Source organism: Sinocyclocheilus rhinocerous, unplaced genomic scaffold (genome assembly GCF_001515625.1).
Source record: "Sinocyclocheilus rhinocerous isolate Xijiao unplaced genomic scaffold, SAMN03320098_v1.1 scaffold5255, whole genome shotgun sequence".
In the NCBI taxonomy this organism is placed as follows: domain Eukaryota; kingdom Metazoa; phylum Chordata; class Actinopteri; order Cypriniformes; family Cyprinidae; genus Sinocyclocheilus; species Sinocyclocheilus rhinocerous.
The window spans coordinates 17,534-43,677 of record NW_015649278.1 but is presented as its reverse complement, the minus strand read 5'-3'; the positions used below and the strand labels follow the sequence as shown (position 1 = coordinate 43,677).

At 35.5% G+C, this 26,144-nt stretch overlaps 1 protein-coding gene and 1 pseudogene across 1 annotated transcript in view; both read left to right on the top strand.

The window, feature by feature from the left end:
* Positions 1-19,740, top strand: part of LOC107710492 (uncharacterized) — a 40,190-nt gene extending 20,450 nt beyond the window's left edge. The window contains exons 3-9 of the mRNA XM_016515279.1: positions 4,234-4,505; positions 12,117-12,154; positions 16,337-16,630; positions 16,925-17,227; positions 18,217-18,333; positions 18,924-19,006; positions 19,336-19,740. Coding sequence (XP_016370765.1) covers positions 4,234-4,505; positions 12,117-12,154; positions 16,337-16,630; positions 16,925-17,227; positions 18,217-18,333; positions 18,924-19,006; positions 19,336-19,467 — 1,239 coding nt within the window. The 3' untranslated portion in view covers positions 19,468-19,740. The remainder of the gene's footprint in view (positions 1-4,233; positions 4,506-12,116; positions 12,155-16,336; positions 16,631-16,924; positions 17,228-18,216; positions 18,334-18,923; positions 19,007-19,335) is intronic.
* Positions 19,741-24,789: 5,049 nt separating this feature from the next.
* LOC107710490 (uncharacterized) overlaps positions 24,790-26,144 on the top strand; it is a 14,652-nt pseudogene continuing 13,297 nt past the window's right edge.

The window sequence follows — 26,144 nt, the reverse complement described above, 5'->3', positions numbered from 1 at the left end:
AATAGTCCATCTGCCATCAGTGGTTCAATCTGAATATCATGAAGCGACGAGAATACTTTTTGTACGCGAAGAAAACAAAAATTCGTCAATCATTCGTCAACAATTCGTCTGCTCCGCGTCACCGTAGCGCCATTTTGGAGAGTATCCACTGAACGCAAACTGCGTATGCTGTGTCAGCCGCGACACACGGATGCACTGTTTTCGTTCAAATCAAAGCATAAATAAACGTAGGAAACTGATCCGTGTGGTGCGGCTGACACAGCATACGCAGTTTGCGTTCAGTGGATATTCTCCAAAATCGCGCTACGGTGACGCAGAGGAGACAAATTGTTGAATAAAATCTTTATTTTTATTTTCTTTGCGTACAAAAAGTATTCTCGTCGCTTCATGAAATTCAGATTGAACCACTGATGGCAGATGGACTATTCTGACGATGTCTTTCATACTTTTCTGGACCTTGACAGTGTTGTTTACTTGGCAGTCAATGGGACAGTCACAAGCCTCCCGGTTTTCATCCAAAATATCTTAAATTGTGTTTCGAAGACGAACAAAGCTTTTACAGGTTTGGAACGACATGGCAATAAGTGATTAATTACAAAATTTTCATTTTGGGGTGGAGTATCCCTTTAAGTACAGCCATTGCAACTGCTTTGAAAATGATTTTGCATGGGAAAGTTTGAACTGTCACATATAGACATCAAAACTCAGCCTACCAAACTCAGTAATGGTGACAATCAACAAAACAAAAGACTCATGCCGCAGTGCATGCTGCCAAACTCAACAATAACACCCAGCATGTATTACGGCATGGATGTGTGCACGCAAACTGACTTCATACATCCACAAAAAATGACTGCCTCAGCAGATTAAGTCACTGAGCAAGAATGATGAAAAAAAGTGAAGCTAGTTTTGAGAAAAGATCGTGCAGCGCATGTTTAACAGTTAAACTCCGCTCACTCAGTGTGATAAAAAAAAATGTGTCTGAAATAAAGTTCCCAGTCTTCACCTGATCTGCTGAGACAACTTTCACGAAGCAACCGAAGACAAAGCTCTTCCACAAACACTTGACTCAGTGGCAGCTCTTGTGTTTATTGGCCTTACTGAGCTCAGGATCTAGTCAAAACCATCACAAAGAACTTTATAATGTCACCTCAATTAAAGTTATCCAATTCATTAATGTGTTAGTTTAACTACAACCTAACTATCCTAGTTAGAATTTTGCTGCAGGCTACATGTAATGTGCAGCAGGGGCGAGGATCTAATAGCAGCAGGATTTTATTAATAAATAAAGATGGTAATCTAAGAAATAGCAATAATCCAAGATAAAGGTAAATGCAACCCAAGAGTTTGTGTTAAAGAAGTAACTAATGAATAAAACACGGGGCTATAAATACAAGAGATTAGAAAGAAACTAAACTAGACACAGGTGAAGGGGAAATCAAAAGCCATGGAAACCTAACAATATACTGTAGAAACTAAAGAAAACCGAGCGAAACCACAGGAACAACAGAACAAAAAGAGCATCAAAATAAGACTCTTTGAATGGCAAGAACCAAAGCCATTGCACTACACACAATGAAACTGTGAAATTATATCCAATGTTATTAAAGTTAAATGGTCGGGAAAATGGGGATATTGTTGCATTATGTGTAATAGTATACATAGCATATAATATGCTTGGAGTATGTTAGAATACTTCTTACTTCCTAACGCTCGGTCTTCCTTTACAGACTCTGCTTTACCACTGCTTCTCCACAGCCTCATTTTGAGCATGTGCTTGAGAATGTGGCTATTACTCCATGTTTGTGATTAATGTATGTGAGTGTGTGCATGTCTTCTTGAGGCGTGAATAGTGTGAGTGTGTGTTCTTGTGAATATAGCATGTGATTGAACGGTCCTCCACAATTTCACTTCCTCTATATGAGAAATAAAGTACAGAATCTATGAATGCTACACTCTTAAAAATTAATGCTCCAAAATGATGTTTTTGCAGTGATTCCATTGAAGAACCCTTTTTGGTTCCCCAAAAAACTTTCAATGAACAGTTCTTAAATGAACCATTTTGAAGAACATTTTAAAAATCTAAAGAACCTTTTCTGCATTTGAAATGTTTTATGGATGTTCAAGGTTCTTCGTGGAACTATTAATGCCAATAAAGAACCTTTATTTTTAAGAGTGTAATGTTTGAAAAAAAAAAAAAGATCTTATTGCTTGAATGTGAGATGTTAATATAATTTACTATGTGTATATGAAATATAAGATTTATATTCAGCTGCATATGCATCCCTATATATCCGTGCAGATTATTTGTCAATCTGTCAATGTCAAGGACACAATCAAGTGGATTATTTTTAAAACGAAGGCATTGCAATGTTATTGTACAGCTGTCCATTTTAGGCAACTACAAAGTAAAGTCAGGCTGCAGTTTCCTTTTGTGTGAAATCTGTTCTGTTTGGCATTCAATGGACAGAGTCTTTTGTTTCCTCTTCCTGACATTCATCCGAGGTGAACTGCTTCTTGAATAAGAACAAATGTAGGGCGGGGCTTAATTCTGTCCATGGGGAGGTAACTGGATGGTTGTGGTTTGCTATTGGACAATCTCATGTGAGTGACAAGTTGCCCCGCCCTCGTGCCAGTAAATACATCATCAGAGAAGAGATGTAGCTGCAAGAGGACCTTTAAATATGTTTTGTGTTCTTTTAAAACTCTTGAATTAGTGTTTCTGCCTCATTGACCACTGAATTAATGTCCTTTTATTTAAAGGAGCCATTCACCCAAAAATCATTTTCCCCTCATATTGTTTGAAGCCTGTATGATTTTCATTATGCTATGTAAAACAAACGACAAATTCAGGCAGAATTACAGACTCAGTCGATATTCACTATCATCAGTGGGAGAAAATAAATAAAAATCAAGGGGGATGGTGTGGTCAAGGATATCATTGGAGGGGTGGGGGTCCAGTAGATAACCTTACATAATGATTACACATTTTGTCCAATTCTTAAACACATTTTTATTAGAAAAAGCATTATTAAATAAACTATGATTTATACGCTGTTTTCCTTGTGGGGCCTGAAAAAATAGCCCCAAAATGTCAAAATTCCAAGTTTTACTCTCCTCGTGGAGACATTTGGTCCTCAAAACAAACGACCTAAGTAATGCCTTCTGACCGCATTTAAGTGTTTATATTCTAATCATTGAGTTTAGTAATAAATCTGATTCTGTTGCTTGCAAAATTTCACATTCACAGATTCAAATTCTAGACCTCTTTTTTTGTTTGTTTGTTTTAATACAATTTAAGCAATAGTCCTCATATTAGTTCAAATATCTCAGAACAAAAAAAAAAAAACTTTAAGCACATAATCAGTTTGCAGTTCTTTTCCTGTATATTTAGTGACTTGTAAATGTCAAAACTATTGCTAGTTTGTAATGCATTTAATACCTCTTCCTTTTTATTTTCTTTCTTCGGTTTTATTTTGTTTCTCATTGTTGTTACTGCCCGTATTTTTTGAGCATTCATTAAAAAACTAAGTAAATAAATAAAAATCTGCAAAACACGCGAGATGTGAGCACAGCGGGCAGCATGTCTGTCTAGCGCATGTTTACATGGAAAAACAATTGGAAAAGTAGTTTTGATTTGAGTTTTCATTTTGTGTGAATTTAGGCTGTCTAAAACGTGTTTTCTGACCATTATTTCTCAATCTTTGGCTGCTAAAAAGCAGTATAGGAAACAGTGCTTACATGTATAAAATAGAAGATAAATCTTTGGTGGCAGATGGGGCAGCAATGCTTTTGGGTGCCGGTTGCCACTCCATCTGCCACCCAGCTCCGCCCCTGCCTCCTTTCTTCTATACATGAGTGAATGTATGTTTTGAAAACCCCTCACTGTGCACATACTGTCCCCTAGTGGTGACAGTCCAAACAAACACTTTACAGTAGACATCTCAGAAGTTAAAGGCGGTCAGTATCAGCATTGACCACACTGACAGACTGATGCTGCAATAAACACTTTATTACTATCAGATTCGTATTTCTCCCATGTATGGCTTCCAGCTCGTCTGCCTCTTCCTGCAGCAGCAGAAACGTTTCAGTGTTCTTTTGTGTGTCTGCTGCTGTTCTTCAATTCACATCTAAAGATTACAAACTACAAACTACAGCTGATTTCAGGATTTATAAACAACAGAAACCTTGATCTGTGTACAATCTGTTTGTTCATCAGGTGTGTTTGGTGAGTCTGTGTCAGTGATGGAGGGAGATTCTGTCACTCTACACCCTGATGTTACTCAAATACGTGATGATGATTATATACTGTGGAAACTTGGAGCTGAAAAATCTATTATAGCTCAAATCAGAAGAGATTTTGGAATCTTCAACACATTTGATGGTACTGATGGGAGATTCAGAGACAGACTGAAGCTGGACAAACAGACTTTATCTCTGACCATCACAAACATCACAACTCAACATGCTGGAGTTTATCAACTAGAAATACATAGAGTGAAACTGTCATCAAAAACATTCAGTGTTTCTGTCTATGGTGAGTAGAGATCATTTGTCTTTCAAATATTTTTATTTTATTTTTACATGCTGATATTTTATAGTTTAAGATGACACACACACTCACTGTGAACATGTGAACACACTCAACATTGTTGATAAGTTTTATCCAGATTTGTTTATTGTCTCATGTTTTCAGCTCGTCTGCCTGTTCCTGTCATCAGCAGAGACTGTTCTTCATCATCCTCATCATCATCATCACAGCAGAATTGTTCATTGTTGTGTTCAGTGGTGAATGTGGGTCATGTGACTCTCTCCTGGTACAAAGGAAACAGTTTATTGTCCAGCATCAGTGTGTCTGATCTCAGCATCAGTCTCTCTCTACCTCTGGAGGTGGAATATCAGGATAACAACACCTACAGCTGTGTGCTCAACAATCCCATCAGCAACCAGACCACACATCTGGACATCAGTCAACTCTGTCACACATGTTCAGGTACAGCAGCGCATATGCATTTACTGAATTAATTTGTTGATTTTACCAAGACTGATAACTTAAGATGCCAGAAATGATGAATGAGCTTCTGTCACACGTCTTTCTAAACAGTTTGGATTTTTTTTTCTTCTGTTGAGCAGAAAAGGAGATATTTTCGAGTTCATGTCAGAGACTAAAGTCAGCTTAAAAAATCTCAATTCAATTGTCCATTTGTTTCATTTGTTGTTTTTTCAGAGGTTCACATCCACTGCTGTGATACTGTTGAAGCTGTGATCCGATTGGTCGTCGCTGCTCCCTGTCATCAGCAGAGACTGTTCTTCATCATCCTCATCATCATCATCACAGCAGAATTGTTCATTGGTGTGTTCAGTGGTGAATGTGGGTCATGTGACTCTCTCCTGGTACAAAGGAAACAGTTTATTGTCCAGCATCAGTGTGTCTGATCTCAGCATCAGTCTCTCTCTACCTCTGGAGGTGGAATATCAGGATAACAACACCTACAGCTGTGTGCTCAACAATCCCATCAGCAACCAGACTCAACATCTGGACATCAGTCAACTCTGTCACACATGTTCAGGTACAGCAGCGTATATGCATTTACTGAATTAATTTGTTGATTTTACCAAGACTGATAACTTAAGCTGCCAGAAATGATGAATGAGCTTCTGTCACACGTCTTTCTAAACAGTTTGGATTTTTTTTTCTTCTGTTGAGCAGAAAAGGAGATATTTTCGAGTTCATGTCAGAGACGAAAGTCAGCTTAAAAAATCTCAATTCAATTGTCCATTTGTTTCATTTGTTGTTTTTTCAGAGGTTCACATCCAGTGTTGTGATACAGTTGAAGCTGTGATCCGATTGGTCGTCGCTGCTCTGATGGGCGTGGCTGCTGCAACTGCTGTTGTTCTTCTGATCAATGACATCAGATCTACAAGAGGTTAAAAGAAGAAAACAGAGCAGATATCAAATATTCTCACATATATTGGAGTTTTAATCTTAAAGATGAATATATGTGTGGTCTAATTGTTTAATGATGGCAAAATGAAGTTTTGCTCTCCATCTGGTGGCCAAAACAATTAATATTTTTAAATATTTCATTTCATTTTTAAATGTCACCCATTTTACATTTATTTTTCAACTACACTGTTTTAATTTTTTTCTTAATGTGTTATGTTGAATTTTCATTTTGTTTCATTATTATATGCAGCAACCCCACAAATGCAAAAGTAAAATTATTTGTCGCAATTATTTTTGAAAACTGAATATTACATACTGAAAAGATGAAAGATCTATGAATCATATGCCTATATTTTAATTAAAGGGGTGTCATAATAAGAATAATGAATTCAGAATCAGACTGAATGACGGCTGAATAAAAACAGCATGAAACAGTATATTTAACAAAGACACAGACAGTGTAAATGGCAATATTTCATATACCTGTACATTTTTTGGGGAAAAAAACAATATTTTGGAAAGATTTTGAAATCTATATCAATATAAAACTGATATGATAAAAATGTGTGTATGATGTGCTTTATGTAATTTTTATTCTTTATGTAAATAATGTGATGATTAGAAACACAAATGTAGAAATTGTCATGCCAATAAAACACCATAAAATTGATAATATAAATTTGATAATAATGATAATAATAATTTTACAGTAGTTTTACCACTCATTTTACAGATTTTACTGTAGTGTGGAAATACTGAAAATATTAATACAATGAATAAATAAATGTAACTATAAATTAATAATGTAACTATGAATAACCAAAAATACCTTTTTAAAAGAACATTTTCACATTAAAAAACTAAAACCCTTTACCCTCATTCACTGTTCCCTACATTAGTTTACTATAGTCCTCGACGAGTGAATAAAAACAAGTGAGCAAATATAGACAGACAAACTCAGTAATGTAAAATGAACACATAATTTGTTTAATCAGTTTAAACTTTAATGTCTTCAGTCATGGCCTGGTTAGAGAGTCAGACTTGTAACCCGAAGGTTGTGGGTTCGAGTCTCAGGTCCGGCAGGGATTGTCGGTGGGGGGAGTGAATAACCAGCACTCTCCTCCACCCTTAATACCACGACTGAGGTGAGACCCTTGAGCAAGGCCCCCAACTGCTTCCTGGGCGCCACAGCATTGGCTGCGCTCTTCTCCGTGTGTGTGTGTGTGTGTATGTATTCACTACTCACTGATGTGTGTGTGTGTGTGTGTGTGTTCACTACTCACTGATGTGTGTGTGCACTTGGATGGGAGAAATGCAGAGCACGAATTCCGAGTATGGGACACTATACTTGGCCACACATCACATTACTTTCACTTCTTTTATTTCAGTTGATTTCATGTAAATCCGTGGCTAGTTGTGTTTTTACTCACCTCTTCCCTTTTTTTGTTCTTGTTTCTCTTTCTTTCAGTGATTAAGTTTGTTAAAAGCATGTTTTGACTAATGCTGAATAAGCACTTAATCACTTAATTATCTAATTTACTAAAAAAAAAATGCTTCAGTGTAACTTTAACACTCTGTAGTGTGCACACTGAGCAGTGTTCATTTAACACTGATTGTGCTGAAGACTAGAGCCTGTGTTTAAGGCAAAGATGGAGCAGAAAACCTTGATGCTTTAGTTAAAAGGCAGTAACTGTGTAGTTTCCAGTGCAGTGATGTCTATCAGTGAGTTACAGTAGTTCAGGCATGTGTGCTATTGCTAGCTAAAGGTTGACTCCAAGAGATTTGAGTTTAATTGGTTTAATTATTTATTAATTAATTCAGCTGAGTTTTAAATATAAACACAGTATAAATATTAGTTTTTGAATGGTTTAAGGCAATTACTTAAGAAATTACTTACATATAGTGAACTGAATTACTTATAGCTACATGAATTTGAATTATTTTTATTTAATAGTTAATGAAATAAATATACACTAAAATACAATTAAATAATAAAAACAGCAGTGACAACATGCCACAGGAAATCCGAAGAGGACTTTTTATTATAGACACAAATTTATCATTTTTCTCATGCATGAATAAATATGATAATACAGCAAAAACAGTGAGAGAGTAATTTTTGTTCTGGAAGTATTTGTCCCATTCATTTTCTCCATAAAGATTTCACACAAAAAAATTCTTTTTGTCAGACAAACCCCTTTGACCTCAAATATTTACTTGAAATCTCCTGAGATTCTAGACAAGTTAGTTCAAAAGTAATCTAAAAGTAGTTAGAATACATTACCTAAAAAGACTAATCTAGATTAACTACAATTTTCACGTCATTTGTAATATTAAGTAACTACACTTTGCACTGCTTACAGGTCTGAGGTTTATACAGAATCATTAACCAGTTTCTAAATTAAGACAATGGATGAGAATCCCAGAACTGACTTTTTAAATGTTGAGTAACATTATAGATACAGTTTTTGGACAAAGCTTGAAAGATCATTTCAACTTCTGAGGTATAATGAAAGAAACAGTTCTGAACAGTCACAGGAAAAGTTTGCATAATGTGTTGGTTATGTATAACCATAAACTATTTACTTGAAGTCACCTGAGATTTCAGACAAGTCAGTTCAAAAGTAGTCAGAATACATTACCTAAAAAGAGTAATCTAGATTACATTACAAACTACAATTTTCATGTAATTTGTAATAAGTAACTACACGTTGCACTGCTTACAGGTCTGTTTATACCAGATTACAGTTACTTATGGATTACATTACATATTATTCACACAATGGCATCCATTGACCTTCACTAATTATTTCAAATGTTGAGTAACATTATACAGTTTTTGGGCAAAGCTTGAAAAAACATAGTCCCCTGGGAATTATAAGGTTCTATCTGACATTTTTGTCAAAATGGAGTTATTCACATATTCTTATTCTGTGACAACTTATTTACATTATGTGATAGATTTTTTAATGTGTACATTTTGGGACTTTTTATTTAAAAAAAACAAAAAGGTTCTATCTGCACAGTGGAATGGAATGCAAAAACTTTGAAGCTCAAAATCTCAAAACTACTCGGAATGCAGATAGAACCTTATAATTCCAAGCGGACGACATTTCAACCTCTGAGGTACAATGAAAGTAACAGTTCTGAACAGTGACAGGAAAAGTTTGCATAATGTGCATCATGTATAATCATTTGACGATAGTCGCCTATTTATTTTGGATCAAAGACAATTTCCTCAGTTTTCATTATGTTTATTATTACTTATTATCACATCAGTCAAGAATTCGGCTAATTTTTGACTTGTATTTTTAAAAATAACAATATATATATATATATATATATATTATAATAATAATTAAAAATGTCACATTTTATTTTATTTGTATTTATTTAGCACAAAGAACCTTGCAACAAGGTTCAAAGTCACTTTCCAGAACCTTAACCTGCTCTGTTGAGCTGTGGTGGAACAAGGATCCGTCCTTCATCTTATTATAATAACTCCTGTGTTAAAGTGCTTGTGATGCTCATCTGCTGATTTGAATAAAAACATGATACATCTTCCTAAATTACTACATTTAAATGTACTCTAGATCAGTTTACAGCTAGTGTCACACAGTTAACAGTTGGTATAATAAATTATTTTAGCTGCACACTTCACCTGCACTACATCTGACCAGCACGAATTCAAAAGAGTTATACCAAAACCAAAGCAATGGAAAATATTACAAAAATATTTAAATGAAGACAATATCTCTTAGTCCTGAAGAAAAATACCCCTTGAATCCACACAATGATAAAAGTGAACAACAATTGAAAGCATTGCAAGAGCATGGAAAATAATAATATAATAAACATGAATAAATTACTACATGATTATAAATTAATAATAAATCCAAAATAAAAAAAAACAGAAACACAACTGTGATATATGGATACTCCCTTGAAGCTAAGGGGTAAACAGCTAAGTGCATTACAATTAGTGTGTCCAGTTTTACAATTAGCGTTTCATCAAGTTAAACCTTAAAAACAAAACCTAGAATAATTATGTGCTTGTAAATTGGCTTTAATGCTAATAAAACAAGGGAAATAAAAGATTAATGTATTATGTTTTACAGTGAAGATTAGGGGTGCTCATTTTAACCGGTTAACCGTTAACCCAGGGGCGTAGCCATCATTTCAGAAGTGAGGGGGACATCTATCTGTAATCTATATAACCTACCAGTCATCAGTTTTTGAACAGTAAGATTTTTTATGTTTTATAAAGAAGTCTCTTCTGCTCACCAAGCCTGCATTTATTTGATCCAAAGTACAGCAAAAGCAGTAATGTTGTGAAATATTTTTACTATTTAAAATAACTGCTTTCTATTTGAATATATTTTAAAATGATTGCTGTGATCAAAGCTGTATTTTCAGCATCATTACTCCAGTCTTCAGTGTCACATCCTTCAGAAATCATTCTAATATGCTGATTTGCTGCTCAAGAAACATTTTTTAATTATTATTATTATTATCATCAATATTTAAAACAGTTGAGTAAATGTTTTCAGGATTCTTTGATGAATAGAAGGATCCAAAGATCAGCATTTATGTGAAATAAAAAGCATTTGTAACTTTATACACTCTACCATTCAAAAGCTTAGAGTCAGTATCTACAACAGTCACCAGCAGCAGAACAGCAGCACATATTCCTGCTACAGCAGCTGAAGACAGACCTGAATCTGTAATGAGAGAAGACAGACAGTCATTAATGCGAGAGAATATGACAACGTGTTTATATACCATGTTAACTACATATATTCTCTCTATGGACACTTTTGCATATCCAAACATCTTATGCCTTTGTTAAAAAAATAGGGATTATTCCATAATGGAATAGTTTATGAAAGGTTTAGGAATAGTCTATGAGGTTGGCCTCCAGAAATGTAGTATTTTGTGTTCTAATGAAATTTACGTTTTTGAAAGAACAACAGCAAAATCATTTAAAGTGAACTGTAAAGTCAAGCTCCCCTTAAGAACAATGCATTTATAAATATATTGTACTACATTATATGCAATCTATTAAGAGATAAAAAAGGAAAGGTGAAAATATACTCAAGTCAAACTCCCTCTTCTCCATACGGGGCTCTTCGTCGGTTTTGACTTGATCAGACAGAGCAGCTGGAATAAAAATAAAGAAATACCAAAGGACACATTGATGTTGAACTGTTGAATAAGTCCTTTTGGCAGTTTCTGTTCATTTGTATAACTACAGGAATCATTTTAAATTTCTCCAATGCCAGATTAATAATATGCTTTACAATTCAAGTTGTGATAGTCTTTTCTTCCCTGTGTGTGATTGAAATGAATTAACTGAAGAAGGAAAAAAAAGAAAAGAAAGAAATATAGGGTGGGACTTGATTTTGTCCATTTGGGAATTGACTGGATCATTGGATAGATGGGAAAGTTACTCTGATTAAAGATTATGAGGGTACATGAATTTGGGGAAAAGATGTTGTGGAGTGATAAATCAAAAAATACTGCAATATTTCATGAAAAATAAGAATCATCAATTTTGATTTCATGGTGTCTTCAAAGAAACATGAACCATCAGTGATCAATTATAGTATGTTTGGTCATCATGAAAAGGTTCTTAAAATAAATGCAGGGATAAATGGGATAAATGCAGAGCATTAATTCCGAGTATGGGTCACCATACTTGGCCACACGTCACGTCACTTTCAAAAGATCAGTTATTAAATGATAATTTCAATAACATCCATCTATCCATCCCTTTTCTAATCCACTTGTGTTATGTAGGATCACAGGATTTCAGTAATAACACATATTTAATCAGAAGTGCCGTTTTATGCTGACGAACCATTTAATTTACCGTATGCCAATGAACTAGAATTTGGTTTTATATTATCTATTTTTGTATTATAATAGAAAAATCACTGATTCGTGTTCTAATATTTAATTTCTTCAAAAATGAATAAATAAATAACTTAAGGGTAAATTACATTGAGTAACTCACCAATGACGATCATACTGAAAGTTTTTATGGTATCATCATGACTGATGCTGATTTTTTTGGTGATTTTTGTGCTGTCACACTTGCGATTTCTGTTCAGACTTTGCCTTTTTCCTGAACTCTCGCTTCTGATGATCTCTGCTTCATAACGTCCAGCGTGTTCAGTTGTGATGTCTGTGATGATCAGAGATCCAGTCTTATAGTCCACCTCCAGTCTGTCTCTGAATCTCCCGTCTTCACCATCATATAAACAGCTTGTATTGGGATGTCCATTGATCAGAGCTATGCGAGTGTCTTCAAAATACCACAGCATCTTGTCATGTTCTTTTTTGGTGATATCAGTGTGTAGAGTGACTGTGTCTCCCTCCATCACTGTCACCACATCATCACCAAAAACACCTGGAAACACAAATATATAGTTACTCAATAATGTTTACTTAATATATAATTTTTAATTTGAATGAAGTGTTATGAATAAAACAGTTTGTAAGCATGCTTCATCATTAGAAAAAAAAAAACATGTTAAACATGAGAGTAATAAGCAATCATTTAAGATATTTCTCCTTATATAGAACCTTTTTGGCATTAAGGGTTCTTAAACATTCAGTCAAGAACCCTTGTCCTATGTAGGACACAGAGATTCAGGAGTCCATCCCAGTGTCTGATACACTCTAAATGGATGGCCAGTGTCACGGGTGGCCAGGAACTAAGGAAACACAGCGCTTAACAGTTGTAGGCAAATCAGATACCATAGAAACTAACAAGAGGGGAAATGGGAATGAAGGAAACAGACAGGCAACACAGGCATAGGATATAAAAACAAAAACAAAACTGGCTATATAATATACAACCATTGTTGAGTTTTCAATAACGTCATATAGTTAATTATTCATAAAATATTTCTGCTGAAAATATTGAGCAGAGTCAGTTTAAACTTCAACGCATCAGAAATGCAGCTTTTATGTTGACGAGTCATTAAAGGGGTCATATGATGCGATTTCAATTTTTCCTTTCTCTTTGGAGTGTTACAAGCTCTTGGTGCATAAAGAAGATCTGTAAAGTTGCAAAAACTAAAGTCTCAAATCCAAAGAGACATTCTTTATGAAAGTGACGTGACATGTGGCCAAGTATGGTGACCAATACTCGGAATTAGTGCTCTGCATTTATCCCATCCAAAGTGCACACACACACAGCAGTGAACACACACACACCGTGAACACACACCCGGAGCAGTGGGCAGCCATTTATGCTGCGGCGCCCGGGGAGCAGTTGGGGGTTCGGTGCCTTGCTCAAGGGCACCTCAGTCGTGGTATTGAAGGTGGGAGAGAGCGCTGTACATTCACTCCCCCCACCTACAATCCCTGCCGGTACGAGACTCGAACCCAGTCTCTTGTCCATGCCCTCCTAAAACGGCTCGTTCTAACATGCCCCCACATGTTTAAATGTTCAGTTATTTTTAAGAAAAAAGTTATTAAACCTGTTATACTGTATTATGACAGCACTTTTTTTTAAACGAAATTTCAATATCGTGATAATACCGTATACCGTAATAAAAGCATTAGCAATTAATCGCAACATGAAAATTTGATACCGGCATACCCCTAGTAAATACATTTACATATTTTTATTTGTCTTTATTAGAATTTGTCTTTCTCCGATCACAAATGCAGACATGGTTTTATGTTTACGTTGCGCTATACGCAACGCGTAAAAAGACAGTATAATCAGTAATTATGTGCCCACTGGATGCAACAAATGCCTCGTTTGTAATGGGTTTTGTTGGTTTTGTCTTGTCATGCTGGGACTCTGCATCACGTTAAATGGCATAACATTTCCGTCACGCGCTTGAGGAATTCGGCCAATCACAACGCACTGGATAGCTGGCCAATCAGAGCACACCTTGCTTTTCAGACCGATGAGCTTTGTAAAAATCGACGTGTTTCAGAAGGCGGGGCATAGAGGAGAAACAATAATGTACAGTATGTGGAAAATAATGTTTTTTAACCTTAAACCGCATATACACATTGCATTACACCAAATACACTAAATAATGTTCTTTTTAGCAGCGTCATATGACCCCTTTAAATTAACAGCAAGCCACTGAACCTTTTTTCCTGGAGAAATGTGGTATAAAAACGAAAGAACTCTTGGGGTACAAACACAAATGCATCGACAAATACAATCCAAGATACGATTTAAGGAGTTGATGATGTGAAAATGTCATTTTCCATCGCTGAAACCCGAAAGATTTGATGTTACAAATTTAAACGTCTTACCATGAATGAGCACAACAAACAGAGTGAGCAAAAAACAGCATCCCATCATGTCAACAGCTGTGTTTGTTAGACTTAATTCCAATAGTGTTGCTCCGTTGTAATTTAAGGCTTTCTCTTCCAGCCTCAATAAACCGAAACCCTCGCCAGATCTGATATTCAGTGTGTAAATATAAATCAATTTCGGATAATAATTTAAAAAAAAACATGACCTATTTATCCAGATAAAATGACAATAAACCTTGTAGGTCAAATTATGGTTTTGATTCAAGTCAAAAGGAAAGAGAAAGAAAGCAAATTCGCGTGATTTGAATCGTGATCCCAGCTGGGCGGGGTTCCATTTTAACCATTCACGATCGATACAAGACCTTATTCTATTTAAAAAACAAAACAAAAACGTTAATGTAACCAAAGACTTTGAATGTAACCCACACTCTCAGAAAAAAAGGTACAAAAGCTGTCACTTGGGACGTTACATTTTCAAAAGGTTCACTTTTTACCTTTAAAAGGTACTTAAATGTACACTTAAGGCGATTATATGTATCTTTAAGGTACCAATGTGGACTCTTGAAGTACACAGGTGTGCCTTTTGAAAAGGTACCGCCTCAGTGACAGCTTTTGTACCTTTTTTTTTCTGAGCGTGCAGTAAGCGCCACACTGAATCAAGTCAGAGTGAAACCTGTTGTAATCTTAGTTATTCACAGTATTGTACAGAAACAATAAGAGTTTACTATTCTCACAGTCTGATTCCAGTCCATACCCTTCCCATTGTGCAACGAGGAATTCACAAAAAGGTTTGGATTTGTTCAGAAAAAAATATGAATTAATAGTTTTAGTAGCGGCGGCAACGCATCACTCTCGCTCTCAAACTCTAGAGATTCAATATGTTAAACATTACGTTTTAAAATACAAATATAATCCTATAACTCAGCATGAAATGATTAGAACGATATCTCCGTTATATACAACATTATCACATGAACTCTTAACACACGAGCAAACTCATAAATCAACGCATAACACGGTTAATACTGCAGAGACTTGCTTCACACACTTTTAAAACACCTCGGGATCGGGAAATAAACACACAAACATTAATACTCTAGTCTCACATACGTGCCACCAACTTACCTGGAAAACATGAGCCTATTATTTTAGTAGCGGGCGGCACGCGCGTGGTTCACACTTACTCTCGCACTCAAACTCTCTCGAGATTCAGCGAGAGTGCAGTTCCACAACCCACCACGCAATTTCACCGACACCAACTGAAGTACACTGAGACTGCAATTTTTTTTAACTAAGCACACACTGTATGTTTAATACTACACATAATCTATAGCCTACTTCTTTCAGGTTTACATTTCTGGAGTGTAATACTTACTCATTGCGCTACAAAAGCACCTTTTTAGTTGAAATGCAGTGATGAATCCCTCACTAATTTTGGGGAAACAAGACACTGGCAGGATTCTTACCCTTCATGCATCATTCATGAACTCTTCAGTTTACAGACGTTTATTTTAAACCTTAAACACAACACAGTGCAATGTATAATTCAAAATACAGGTAAAACCTGTGGAGTATCAATACGGAAAATTCCTGCACGTTAACAAAGTACAATTGCGCCCTATTTGTAGAGTGAAAGATACAGAAAAATTGTGATCCACAGATTATTATGTTAAAGTTTTCTGCTTGTAAGAACAGTAAAGCTAGAGAATGTTTTGTGACTACTGTGTCATGTAGGCTTATGTGGTCACAGCTAGAGCGCTTTCAGTGAAGGGTGGTCAGATGCTGTTGGGTTGGGGGAGGATTCACACACTGGATTGATCTCACTTCTGTCCTGTCTAGCAGTCTGTTCTCAGATGCTATACCCGTACAGTGCTTAAAGAAAATGGTTCATGTTGTCATTTTGTTCTGCATGTGTTTGTGCAAACTGGCTGGTAAGTGATAAATGTGTGTTTTATATGTTTTATATGTTCTTCGTTTCACTTTTAAATAATAATAATCTGATCCTATAGTAAAGTAAACCAACATAAAGTTATTAACCTTTAATCTGTGACATCTCTTCATCAGGTGTGTTTGCTGATACAGGTGAAGTGGAGTCAGTGTCAGTGCTGGAGGGAGATTCAGTCACTCTAGACTCTGATCTTACTGAAATAATGGATGATGATCTGATTCTGTGGAGGTTTGGATATAACAAGACTTTAATAGCTGAAATCAATGTAATGGCCGACAGCATCATTGTATATGATGATGTTCTTGAAGAGAGATTCAGAGACAGACTGAAGCTGGACGATCAAACTGCATCTCTGATCATCACAAACGCCACAACTCAACATAATGGACATTATCAACTAAAGACCAACAGTGTGATCAAGAATTTCAGTCTCACTGTCCATGGTGAGTTTCTTGCGTTGTTATAATTAAAGTATACCCTAATTACATTTTAATCTTAAAAGTATAAATCTTGAGAGACACATTTATGTTTCTACTTTTCAGCCTATTGAATACTTTCATTTTGAATGATTATTATGAAGTCGGCATCTCAAATTAAAGAAAAAAAAACTGTAATCACAATAGTCTATTGTTTGTGAATAACATCACAAACTCTCCCTCAACACATTAAACACTGTCAAAAACAGCCTTCTTATTTATCAATAATATTATTTAATCTGATTTTACTCATGTTTTCAGCTCGTCTGCCTGTTCCTGTCATCAGCAGAGACTCTTCACAATGTTCTTCATCATCATCATCATCAACACCATCATATTGTTCATTGGTGTGTTCAGTGGTGAATGTGGGTCATGTGACTCTCTCCTGGTACAAAGGAAACAGTTTATTGTCCAGCATCAGTGTGTCTGATCTCAGCATCAGTCTCTCTCTACCTCTGGAGGTGGAATATCAGGATAAAAACCGCTACAGCTGTGTACTCAACAATCCCATCAGCAACCAGACCACACATCTGGACATCACTCAACTCTGTCAACCATGTTCAGGTGAGATTAGCATTTATTTACTCATCTCAGTCTACTGGTCATGTGCTGAAAGGATTGGTCAAGGTGAAATACAGTCAGTCTCAATGAGAAGATTGGATGAGAAGAGTTGACCAATAGTTGTGCTTCAATACATTCAGCTACACTAAACAGCACACAGTGTGTTTGTATCTACTCAGCCACTTCTTTATACCTGAACTTTTCAATAAAGATGGCTGCATTAAGAAGAGCTGCTTGGAAAGAAGTTAGCTTTGAGACAGAACTAAATGATATTAATCTACAGGCCAAAAACAGTTGATTAGCACTGATTCGTTACCTAGTCCACAACCTGGAATACATGTGGCTTTCACACACGCTTCACATTCGGTCCCACCTTTTCTGACTTTGCCTGTAAAATTTCACTATGCAAATGTATATGTAAATGTGACACTGTACCAATGGTGGAGTAGATGAGAAGGCAGGCAAAGAGACAGATCTAAATGCAAGAGGTTATTATTTTTTAAAACTGAAACGCAAAACAAGAACCAAGAAACAAGGACCGTGGGGAACAGAAACACATCTACAACTGAAAACGGGGAAACGCAAGGGCTATGCAAGAGGCCCACCTGGGGGAAACAATCACCTGAGAAAAGAACTACAAACATGGCACTCAAGACAGGAAGTAACACAAAAGTCCTAACAAGACATTGGAAACATGCAACAGTTGATATTAGTGTTTACTTATATTTACTGAATTGATTATAATGACCAGAGCTGATTTCAGTGATTAGACAATCGTTACATTCTGTTTCTTTATAAATGCAGACAACCAATTCATTAAAACATTATAGCAAACATCTGTCAAATTCACAATCAGAAACTGAATCAAAAGCATACAGTAAATTATGATGTCAACAAGTAAAGCAGCAAAAACTGAGAGGGATGTTCATGTATCAATAGATCAGACTGACAATTTCACTCACACTAATGATTGTGTCTCTCTATCATTACAGGCTCTCTGTCTCTGATAGTGTTGATATTTTTTTCTGCTGTTGCTGGATCTCTGTTGATTGTGGCTGCATTCGGGATATTTCTCACGTGCAGGAAATGTAGAAAAACTGATCAAAAAGGCAAGTTGTTTGGCTGTTATCTATAAAGTGACATTGGGCAACGCTCTTTACTCGTCTAGTTCAGAAAAACAAATTCTGCATGTCTCAAAATGCATTAAAACACACCGGAAATACAGATACAAGATAATGCAATTCTGCATTAATTTAATGATACAGTAACTCAGAAACATAATCCTACATGTGTAAAGATGCAGCACTCAGCTGGTGTTCACATTAAATTGTCTAGAATAACACCGTTTCACTGGTGGGTGACATTTTATTTCAGCTTCAACTTATTACATTTCATCATACTACAATAAAATGTAAAGTACTTTAGCATTTGTCTTGGTATGATTTATAAATTATCTGCAAAGAATGTCTATAAAGTTTATTTTCTGTATGAAATTCAAACTGAGTTCATTTGTTAAAGCCATTAAAACCATGTAAAGGAGAATTAAACATGTTCATATTGCACAATTAATTAACCATTAAATGTGTGCATTAATGTTTTAACTTTGACAGCCCTATAATAACAACACATATGTTGTGAAGAACCAGAGTTAAGATTGAGTTGTTGTTGTTTAATGCATCTATTATTATTTTTCAAACAGTTGAGACTCCTGAAGAGATCACTTACATTGAGCCAACATTCAACAACAGAAAAGTGCATAAGACAGTAAGGTTTATTCCAAAGGTATGCTGTTCATCTCTGTATCAATTTAGCAGTCAGTCAAATTTATGTTTTTATTTTTTTTAAGGCTACTGCCGCAGTCACAAGATGTTGCACCTCTAAATTTTTGCACTTTTTTTATGTCAGTGGTACATACTGTCCTGGGCTGCATTTCCCAAAAGCATTATTAGCCTAAATAGATTTTAAAGACCATTTACAGTATTTCAGTTCTCAACCTGATCACTGCAAGTAAAAGAAAAAAGAAACTCTAAACTCACCCTGAATCTCTAATCTATATTCAGTAAGATTGTATATTGGCTATATATATATTTATTGTATTTTTGTTTTTACAGAATGTTAAAGAGGAAGCTCAAGTAGAGTATGCACCGATCGCCATGAGAAGATCAAATATACCAGACCTGCAAAATCCTGCGACAGCCATTACAACTCCTGCTGACAACAAGTTCTTTCAAACTTGTAGATGAGTTTTGGGATTGTTGACAATCACTACACATGCAGTAGCTACCTTAAGTCCTGTTCACACCGGCAGTGACTAAAACCCCCTTTCCGCTTTCTCCGACAAATGACGGACACTGTATGCAGAATTTCTGGACCTGTTTTGAGCTTTGAAATATTTACTGAGTACTGTGTATTCAGACATACTTCTTTTGTCACATAACAGGGAAGTACGTGATTTTGGACGCAGCCATTCAGTTCCACAAATCCATGTTTTTATACCAGTAAAAAGTCTTCTCTTGTAGCCTAACCTTAATGTACTATTGTGTCATGTTTATCAAAATAAAACGTATTATAGACACAATTCATTGGTATTTAATTAGCATACTGAACTCTGTTCTTGACCAAACAGAGCTTGCATTAAGCAGTACACTGTAAAAAAAAATCTGAAAAATTTACTGTAAAAAACCGGCAGCTGTGGTTGCCGGAATTTTACTGTAAAATAACGTCACTATGGAAAACAGAAAGTGTTCAACTTCAGGTCTCGGTTTTTAATTCCTCCCCCAATTGCAAGCCGCAAACCTCACCTTTCGGTTAAATCCTTTTGAAGATGAACACACCTAGAGTTAATTTGGCTAAAACAACAAGGAAACACATTATTTAGTAGCGGTCAGCAACTGCTATACAGAGTGGTTAGATGGCCCCTAGAGTTCGACTCTCTTTGGAGGCCCCTGGAAGCTCTGGCTCCACTAAAAACTCAGTTTGTGAGTCAGATTGAAACCTTCTGTGGTTGGATTTATTTACAGCTGTACAAAAATTATCTTCCAACCTGCTGGGCGTATAAATGGCTTCTTCATGAGAATGTACACTGCTAGATTTTTGTGGTCGATGTCAGTTTGTGAGTGTATGTCTGAGGTGTTAGTTGTGTGTCTGTGTGAATAATGTGTGGGTGAAGGGCTTTTTCCATTTCTGTTCATATGAAGCTTACAGACTGATGTCTGCCTTCACTAAAAATACTGAACCCATTAATAAATTCTGACAAATAAAAGATTCTCTTAGACATTGATATCGCTGTGCGAATGTGAAATGTGAAAATATCATGTAGTGTAATGTGAAATATCAAAATTGATACTTATGCATATGCATGTCTCTTCATGACCTCACAAGTCACACTGTTAAATGCTGAATAAGCAGTGTTAGTTTCACTGGTTGTTTTAGCTCCTGTAAGAGAACTTATTTCTGAGAAGAAGACGTGTTCTTGACGTCACACCTTTTTTAGAAAGGTCATATCCTGTTTATTTTTGTCAATGCCAGGGAGTCATTTTAAGAATAAATGCAATCTATGATTTACTGTTGTAATATTTATATGATCATGCGGATGTTCAGAGTTTTTAATATTATTTTGATATTTTGTCCAGAGCCATTTCAGTGTTGCTTTCCAAAGGCAAAATGAAGTAACTACACATTTAGTTACGTTTTTGTCTTTATGTGATGATTCAATCATGTGATGATGATTCATAATGCCACTACTCTCTCTTACCTGGAAAAACACAAGTCTGTTTTAACAAACTCCAAAGGAAAAAAAAAAAAAAACTAATGTAAAACTGGAATAGCCGTCAATGTGAAAAAAGTATTACACAATTTAAGAACGAATTTGAATTGGAACTTTAATACTGGTCCAGAAATACAACATTTGTAATATATCCCCAAACAGCTGTCAATATCAAACTAAAATATCTTTGATTTAAAGTGTAGCTCACTGATTGTAAACTACATTGGCACAATCATCAGTGATGAACCAGTCAAAAATAGTTATTTGTGTAAATACAATGCAAAAAAAAAAAAATTCACATTTTGTTTTTTCATCACCATGTCCCTTTAGGGGCTCCGTAGAGCACTAATCCAGATTTGGTCATCTGAAAAAATGTGTGTATCTGGATCATTGTGATCTATTCCAATTTTGCTTTGAAAAACCAGCAGAAAAGTAAGATGGGTTACCTGATCCTGGACAGCAAAACATGGGATTTCCAAATCCAGATCGTTCTGATCCAGATTAAACTTTTTAACAACTGGCCCCTGGTGTTTATTTAACACTGAGGATTTTGCTGTGAAGAATGTTGAGTTGTTCATAAAAAATGAAAATGAAAGAATGATTCAAGAACATCTTTGATTTAAAGTGTAGCTCACTGATTGTAAACTACATTGGCACAATCATCAGTGATGAACCAGTCAAAAATAGTTATTTGTGTAAATACAATGCAAAAAAAAAAAAATTCACATTTTGTTTTTTCATCACCATGTCCCTTTAGGGGCTCCGTAGAGCACTAATCCAGATTTGGTCATCTGAAAAAATGTGTGTATCTGGATCATTGTGATCTATTCCAATTTTGCTTTGAAAAACCAGCAGAAAAGTAAGATGGGTTACCTGATCCTGGACAGCAAAACATGGGATTTCCAAATCCAGATCGTTCTGATCCAGATTAAGCTTTTTAACAACTGGCCCCATGGTGTTTATTTAACACTGATAATTTTGCTGTGAAGAATGCTGAGTTGTTCATAAAAAATGAAAATGAAAGAATGATTCAAGAACATCATACTAACTTTTAAAGGAAATTATATTGACATTAAGGAAACTGGAAAGTTATGTTCTTGGAATATTACAAATCAATGTCCCTAGGGGCCAGTTGTTCAAAAATCTTAATCTGGATCAGAATGATCAGCACAGACTGATGATTCGATCCAGATCAAAACCAAGATTGGCTTTTGTGATCTAATCTGATTTCAGAGACCTTTTTTTCTTTTGAACATTTTCAAGATTTGATCCAATCCAATATCCTAAATCTGATCAGATTACTTTTGAACAACTCGCCCTAGAATATTGAGTTGCTAATAAATAAGCAGAAAGAATGTTTCAAGAACATTATACTAACCTTAAAAAAAAAAAAATCCACTAACATTAAGAAAACTGGACATATTAACATTCCCATAACCAAAATGGAGTGTTTGGAAAATGTTCTTAGAACACAAATGTGTTAGCTGGGGAATCAATTGTGTTAGATAAGGGAGTCAGTACAAAGTGTGCAGTGCTGGGGCCTCCAGGACAGGTTTGAAAACCCCTGTTGTTAAACACATGCAAACCAAAAACAAGTGCAGTAAATGACAAACAACATATCATTATAATCCCATATAATAAGCTAAAAATAGAACTTCGTAGTCATATTTGTGCATGCTATTTGTGAAACTAATACAGAGCAACAATATTTCAAACATTACAATATGTGCATGGGAGTGTTTGTGCAAAAAAAAAAAAAAAAACAGGAGCGAAAACAAATACAGACATCCTACAGAGAATAAATGTAAACAAAACCAAAAGCTCATATAAGCACGAACTGCAGTTATGGTATTTGATCATCGTTTCTTGGGGATATTTTCATACACTGCCTCCGTCTTTGATTTCTGCAAGGAAACACAAACTCAGTCAGGAACCTGCTTATGCAACAGAAAATGAATAACAGACCAACTGTTTCTCTAAATGTTAAAAATACCAAAAGCAAACAACACACGGTGCTAATATTCATCCACAGAGTGCTGAAATATCCTTTATAAACAAGACCTAATTCATGTCGAAATGTTTTAAATGGTTGTAATTTAACTAACCCTAGTTTTAAATTCACAGATAGATCAGTAACTAAATATAATTTTGAAGAAGAGGTGTTGTACTTGCTCATTTTTACTCCAAAGCTTGATCTTGTAAGCTGTTTCTTAGTTTTAATCACAAAGCTGAATACAAATACTGAGATTTGTGTTTGTTGAAGAACTACTTCTATACAGAACAGATGATAACATGGAGCAGCAAACATCACATTTATCACATAGCTTTTTAAGCAGTTACAAATCATTTTAATCAGCAGATTATGTTCTGAAGAATTTATATGACAGTAAAAAATGTATCTGATTTGTCTTTGAATGATATGTCTTTTTTAATAAAGTGTGGAACACATGAAGACATCCTTCTACATGTACTCTGCCAGAACAAGCATAATACTGCACATTATAGGCCTATTGCGTTATTGTTGACATTTCACTGAATAAAAGATTTTTTGCTTGATAGAACTGTAAAGGTAAAGGTTGGATCACCATTAAGTTTCCCAAAACATAGAAACAGATATAAAAAGATCTCTCTATGCTGACGATGGATGGACACACTTCACACTCCAGTCCAGCTGGAGTGAGTTGGCTTGTCAATCGCCATTAAAGAAGTAATCCTGAAGGTTTGTCTGTGCTGATAATGGTTGCCATTCACACAAAAGCAACAAGAACGCTAATTGTTGCAACTAGTGATGGCAGAAACAAACTTTTTTTGAAGCTTCAAATCAATTGAACAAGTTGTTTCACAAAATGATTCACTGTTTTAAAGCTCTCAATACCACCACCAACAGTTTTTACAAACTCACTGCAAATGTTTTATTGAAAGAATAATAGCCTATATTAAATGAAATTAACAAATCATCAAATACCATTAATTAAGAGTTTTTTAAATCATTAATAATACTTTTCATGGCTTGTTTCCATATAGTTGCATATTGTTTGTTTTATGGAGGGCTTGTCTAAACAGACCAATAAGATACTATTAACCATTACTATTCATTTTAATAACGAATGTCTAATTAAAAATATGTCTACAAAATCATGAAACTGATCAAGAAAAACCATAGACGTTCAATTGTTCGCCGCTGGGGGGCGCTCTCAGTAAATCCACATGATTTATGGTTCTCACAAAGGCCATCCTCAACGGCTAACCATTGAAATGTCGGCCACTTGTATTGTATTTTATTTCTGTTTTATTTATTTTTCTCTCTTCATTTTCTAATTATGTTTATTTTATTTATATTTGTTGTTTTTTTATGCTGCTATTTGAACTTTTTGGATTTGTATTAAGATTTTTCTTATTGTTGTTTACTTGGTATTTTGTATGTTCTCTTTCAAGCAATAAAAAAATAAAAAATAAAAAAACTGGCAACTGCTTCGAAGCAAATGATTTGCAAAGGTTTCGAAGCTTCACCCAGCTTTGAAAGCATCAGTTGCAGCACGTCTGCAAAGCAAACAACAGCGGCAGCTTGAAGCTGCATTTCACCTCAGATGATCATAAACCGCAGCTGCAGCTGGAGGCACATGCAACATGGCTTAACAACTGTGTGCTACTTTCTTTTCAGCGAAAAACTAATGGCATCAAACTGACGTTGTATGTTTTTTTAAAGATATTTTTAATAATCTGTTTTAATATAGATATTTTCATAGTAGCGGTTCTTTCTGTATCTGGCTACGATGGTTGCTAGTAAGCCTTAGCCTACATGAACCGAGCTCTTGTTGCCCTGACGGCAGGGGCGGTTCTAGACCACAGTAACTGGGGGGTCCAGGGACGGACTGGCCATCTGGATGTTCTGGAGAAGTCCAAAACGGCAGTCGGCCTGGGCTGCGTTTCCCAAAAGCATCGTAAGCTTAAAGGGGTCATATGATGCTGCTAAAAAGACCGACAAAAGGGGGCGCTAATGCAATCTATTTTTGCTTATAAGAAACCGAAACTGACGCGAAGGAGAGTGGGCTCGTGACGGCAAGCAAAAGACATGAATAAAGGCGGTTGAGAGAAGCTAAAAGGAAAAAAAGCGAACAGGTTACCTTTGCCCACCTCTCTCACTATACACAGCATGTACAGTAGCCTATAGCACTATAGTAAAATCCCAGGACAGCCCTAGTCCGAGCGTCCACTGCTATTTATCACTCCGCATTGTCTGGCATGAATATTCCATTCATTCTTAAAGAGACAGCAGCGATTCTACAACGGGTTACATTTGAGAGTTAGAAAATTAGTTAGAAAATAGAGTAAATTAAGTAGCCTATAAGGTGATTAGTCTGATTAACATGACACACATACACAGAGAGAGAGAGAGAGAGATACATGGAAGAATTCTGTTGTTTCAGGTTTCTAGATTCTAGGTTTATGTTTATCAAAAAAAAAATAGAAACCATCACATAATTTGTAATGGTTTTACTGGTTATAATGAAAATTGTATTGGTTTGAATGGAAACTGTAATGGAGCCTGTTGGTCTCTACTGGTAGTTGGTCACCTTCCAATCATGGCTTTTGTTAAAGCCACTAAATCCTAATTAATGTGTCCCAAAACACACTACAGGAAACAATTATTTAGTGGTTTTAATGGTTAAAAGTTGATGGTTTGTAATGTTTGTAATGGTATTTGTAGTGGAAATCATTCGAATTGCTGTGATGGTTTCTATTGTTTTTGTCAACAGGGTCACCATGGGTTTTGTGATGTTATTAGCCATAAATGCGATAGGATTGCTGTAATATTGTGAGATAGTAGCAACTGTTTGTAGTTGTGGTGGGCCTATTTGGGAGAAAATCCAGGGCCGTTTTTTACTCCCAGTCCGTCCCTGGGTCCAGACAGGGGCCACTTGTACTTTTAGGAAGCACAATTTTAAAATTAATCTTAACCTACTTTTAAGTATTATTCATTCAGTCATTTGTCACCATGTCATGTATCACTGCAATCTCTAGAAGTAATCTATAACAATTTCAACTAAAATGAATGTTTCATCATGTTTCATTTATTTGACAAATAATTTTGTATTGTAGTGTCAAAATTGTTTGGTGTGATATGATTCCAAATTTAGGGGGACCAAAAGGGCC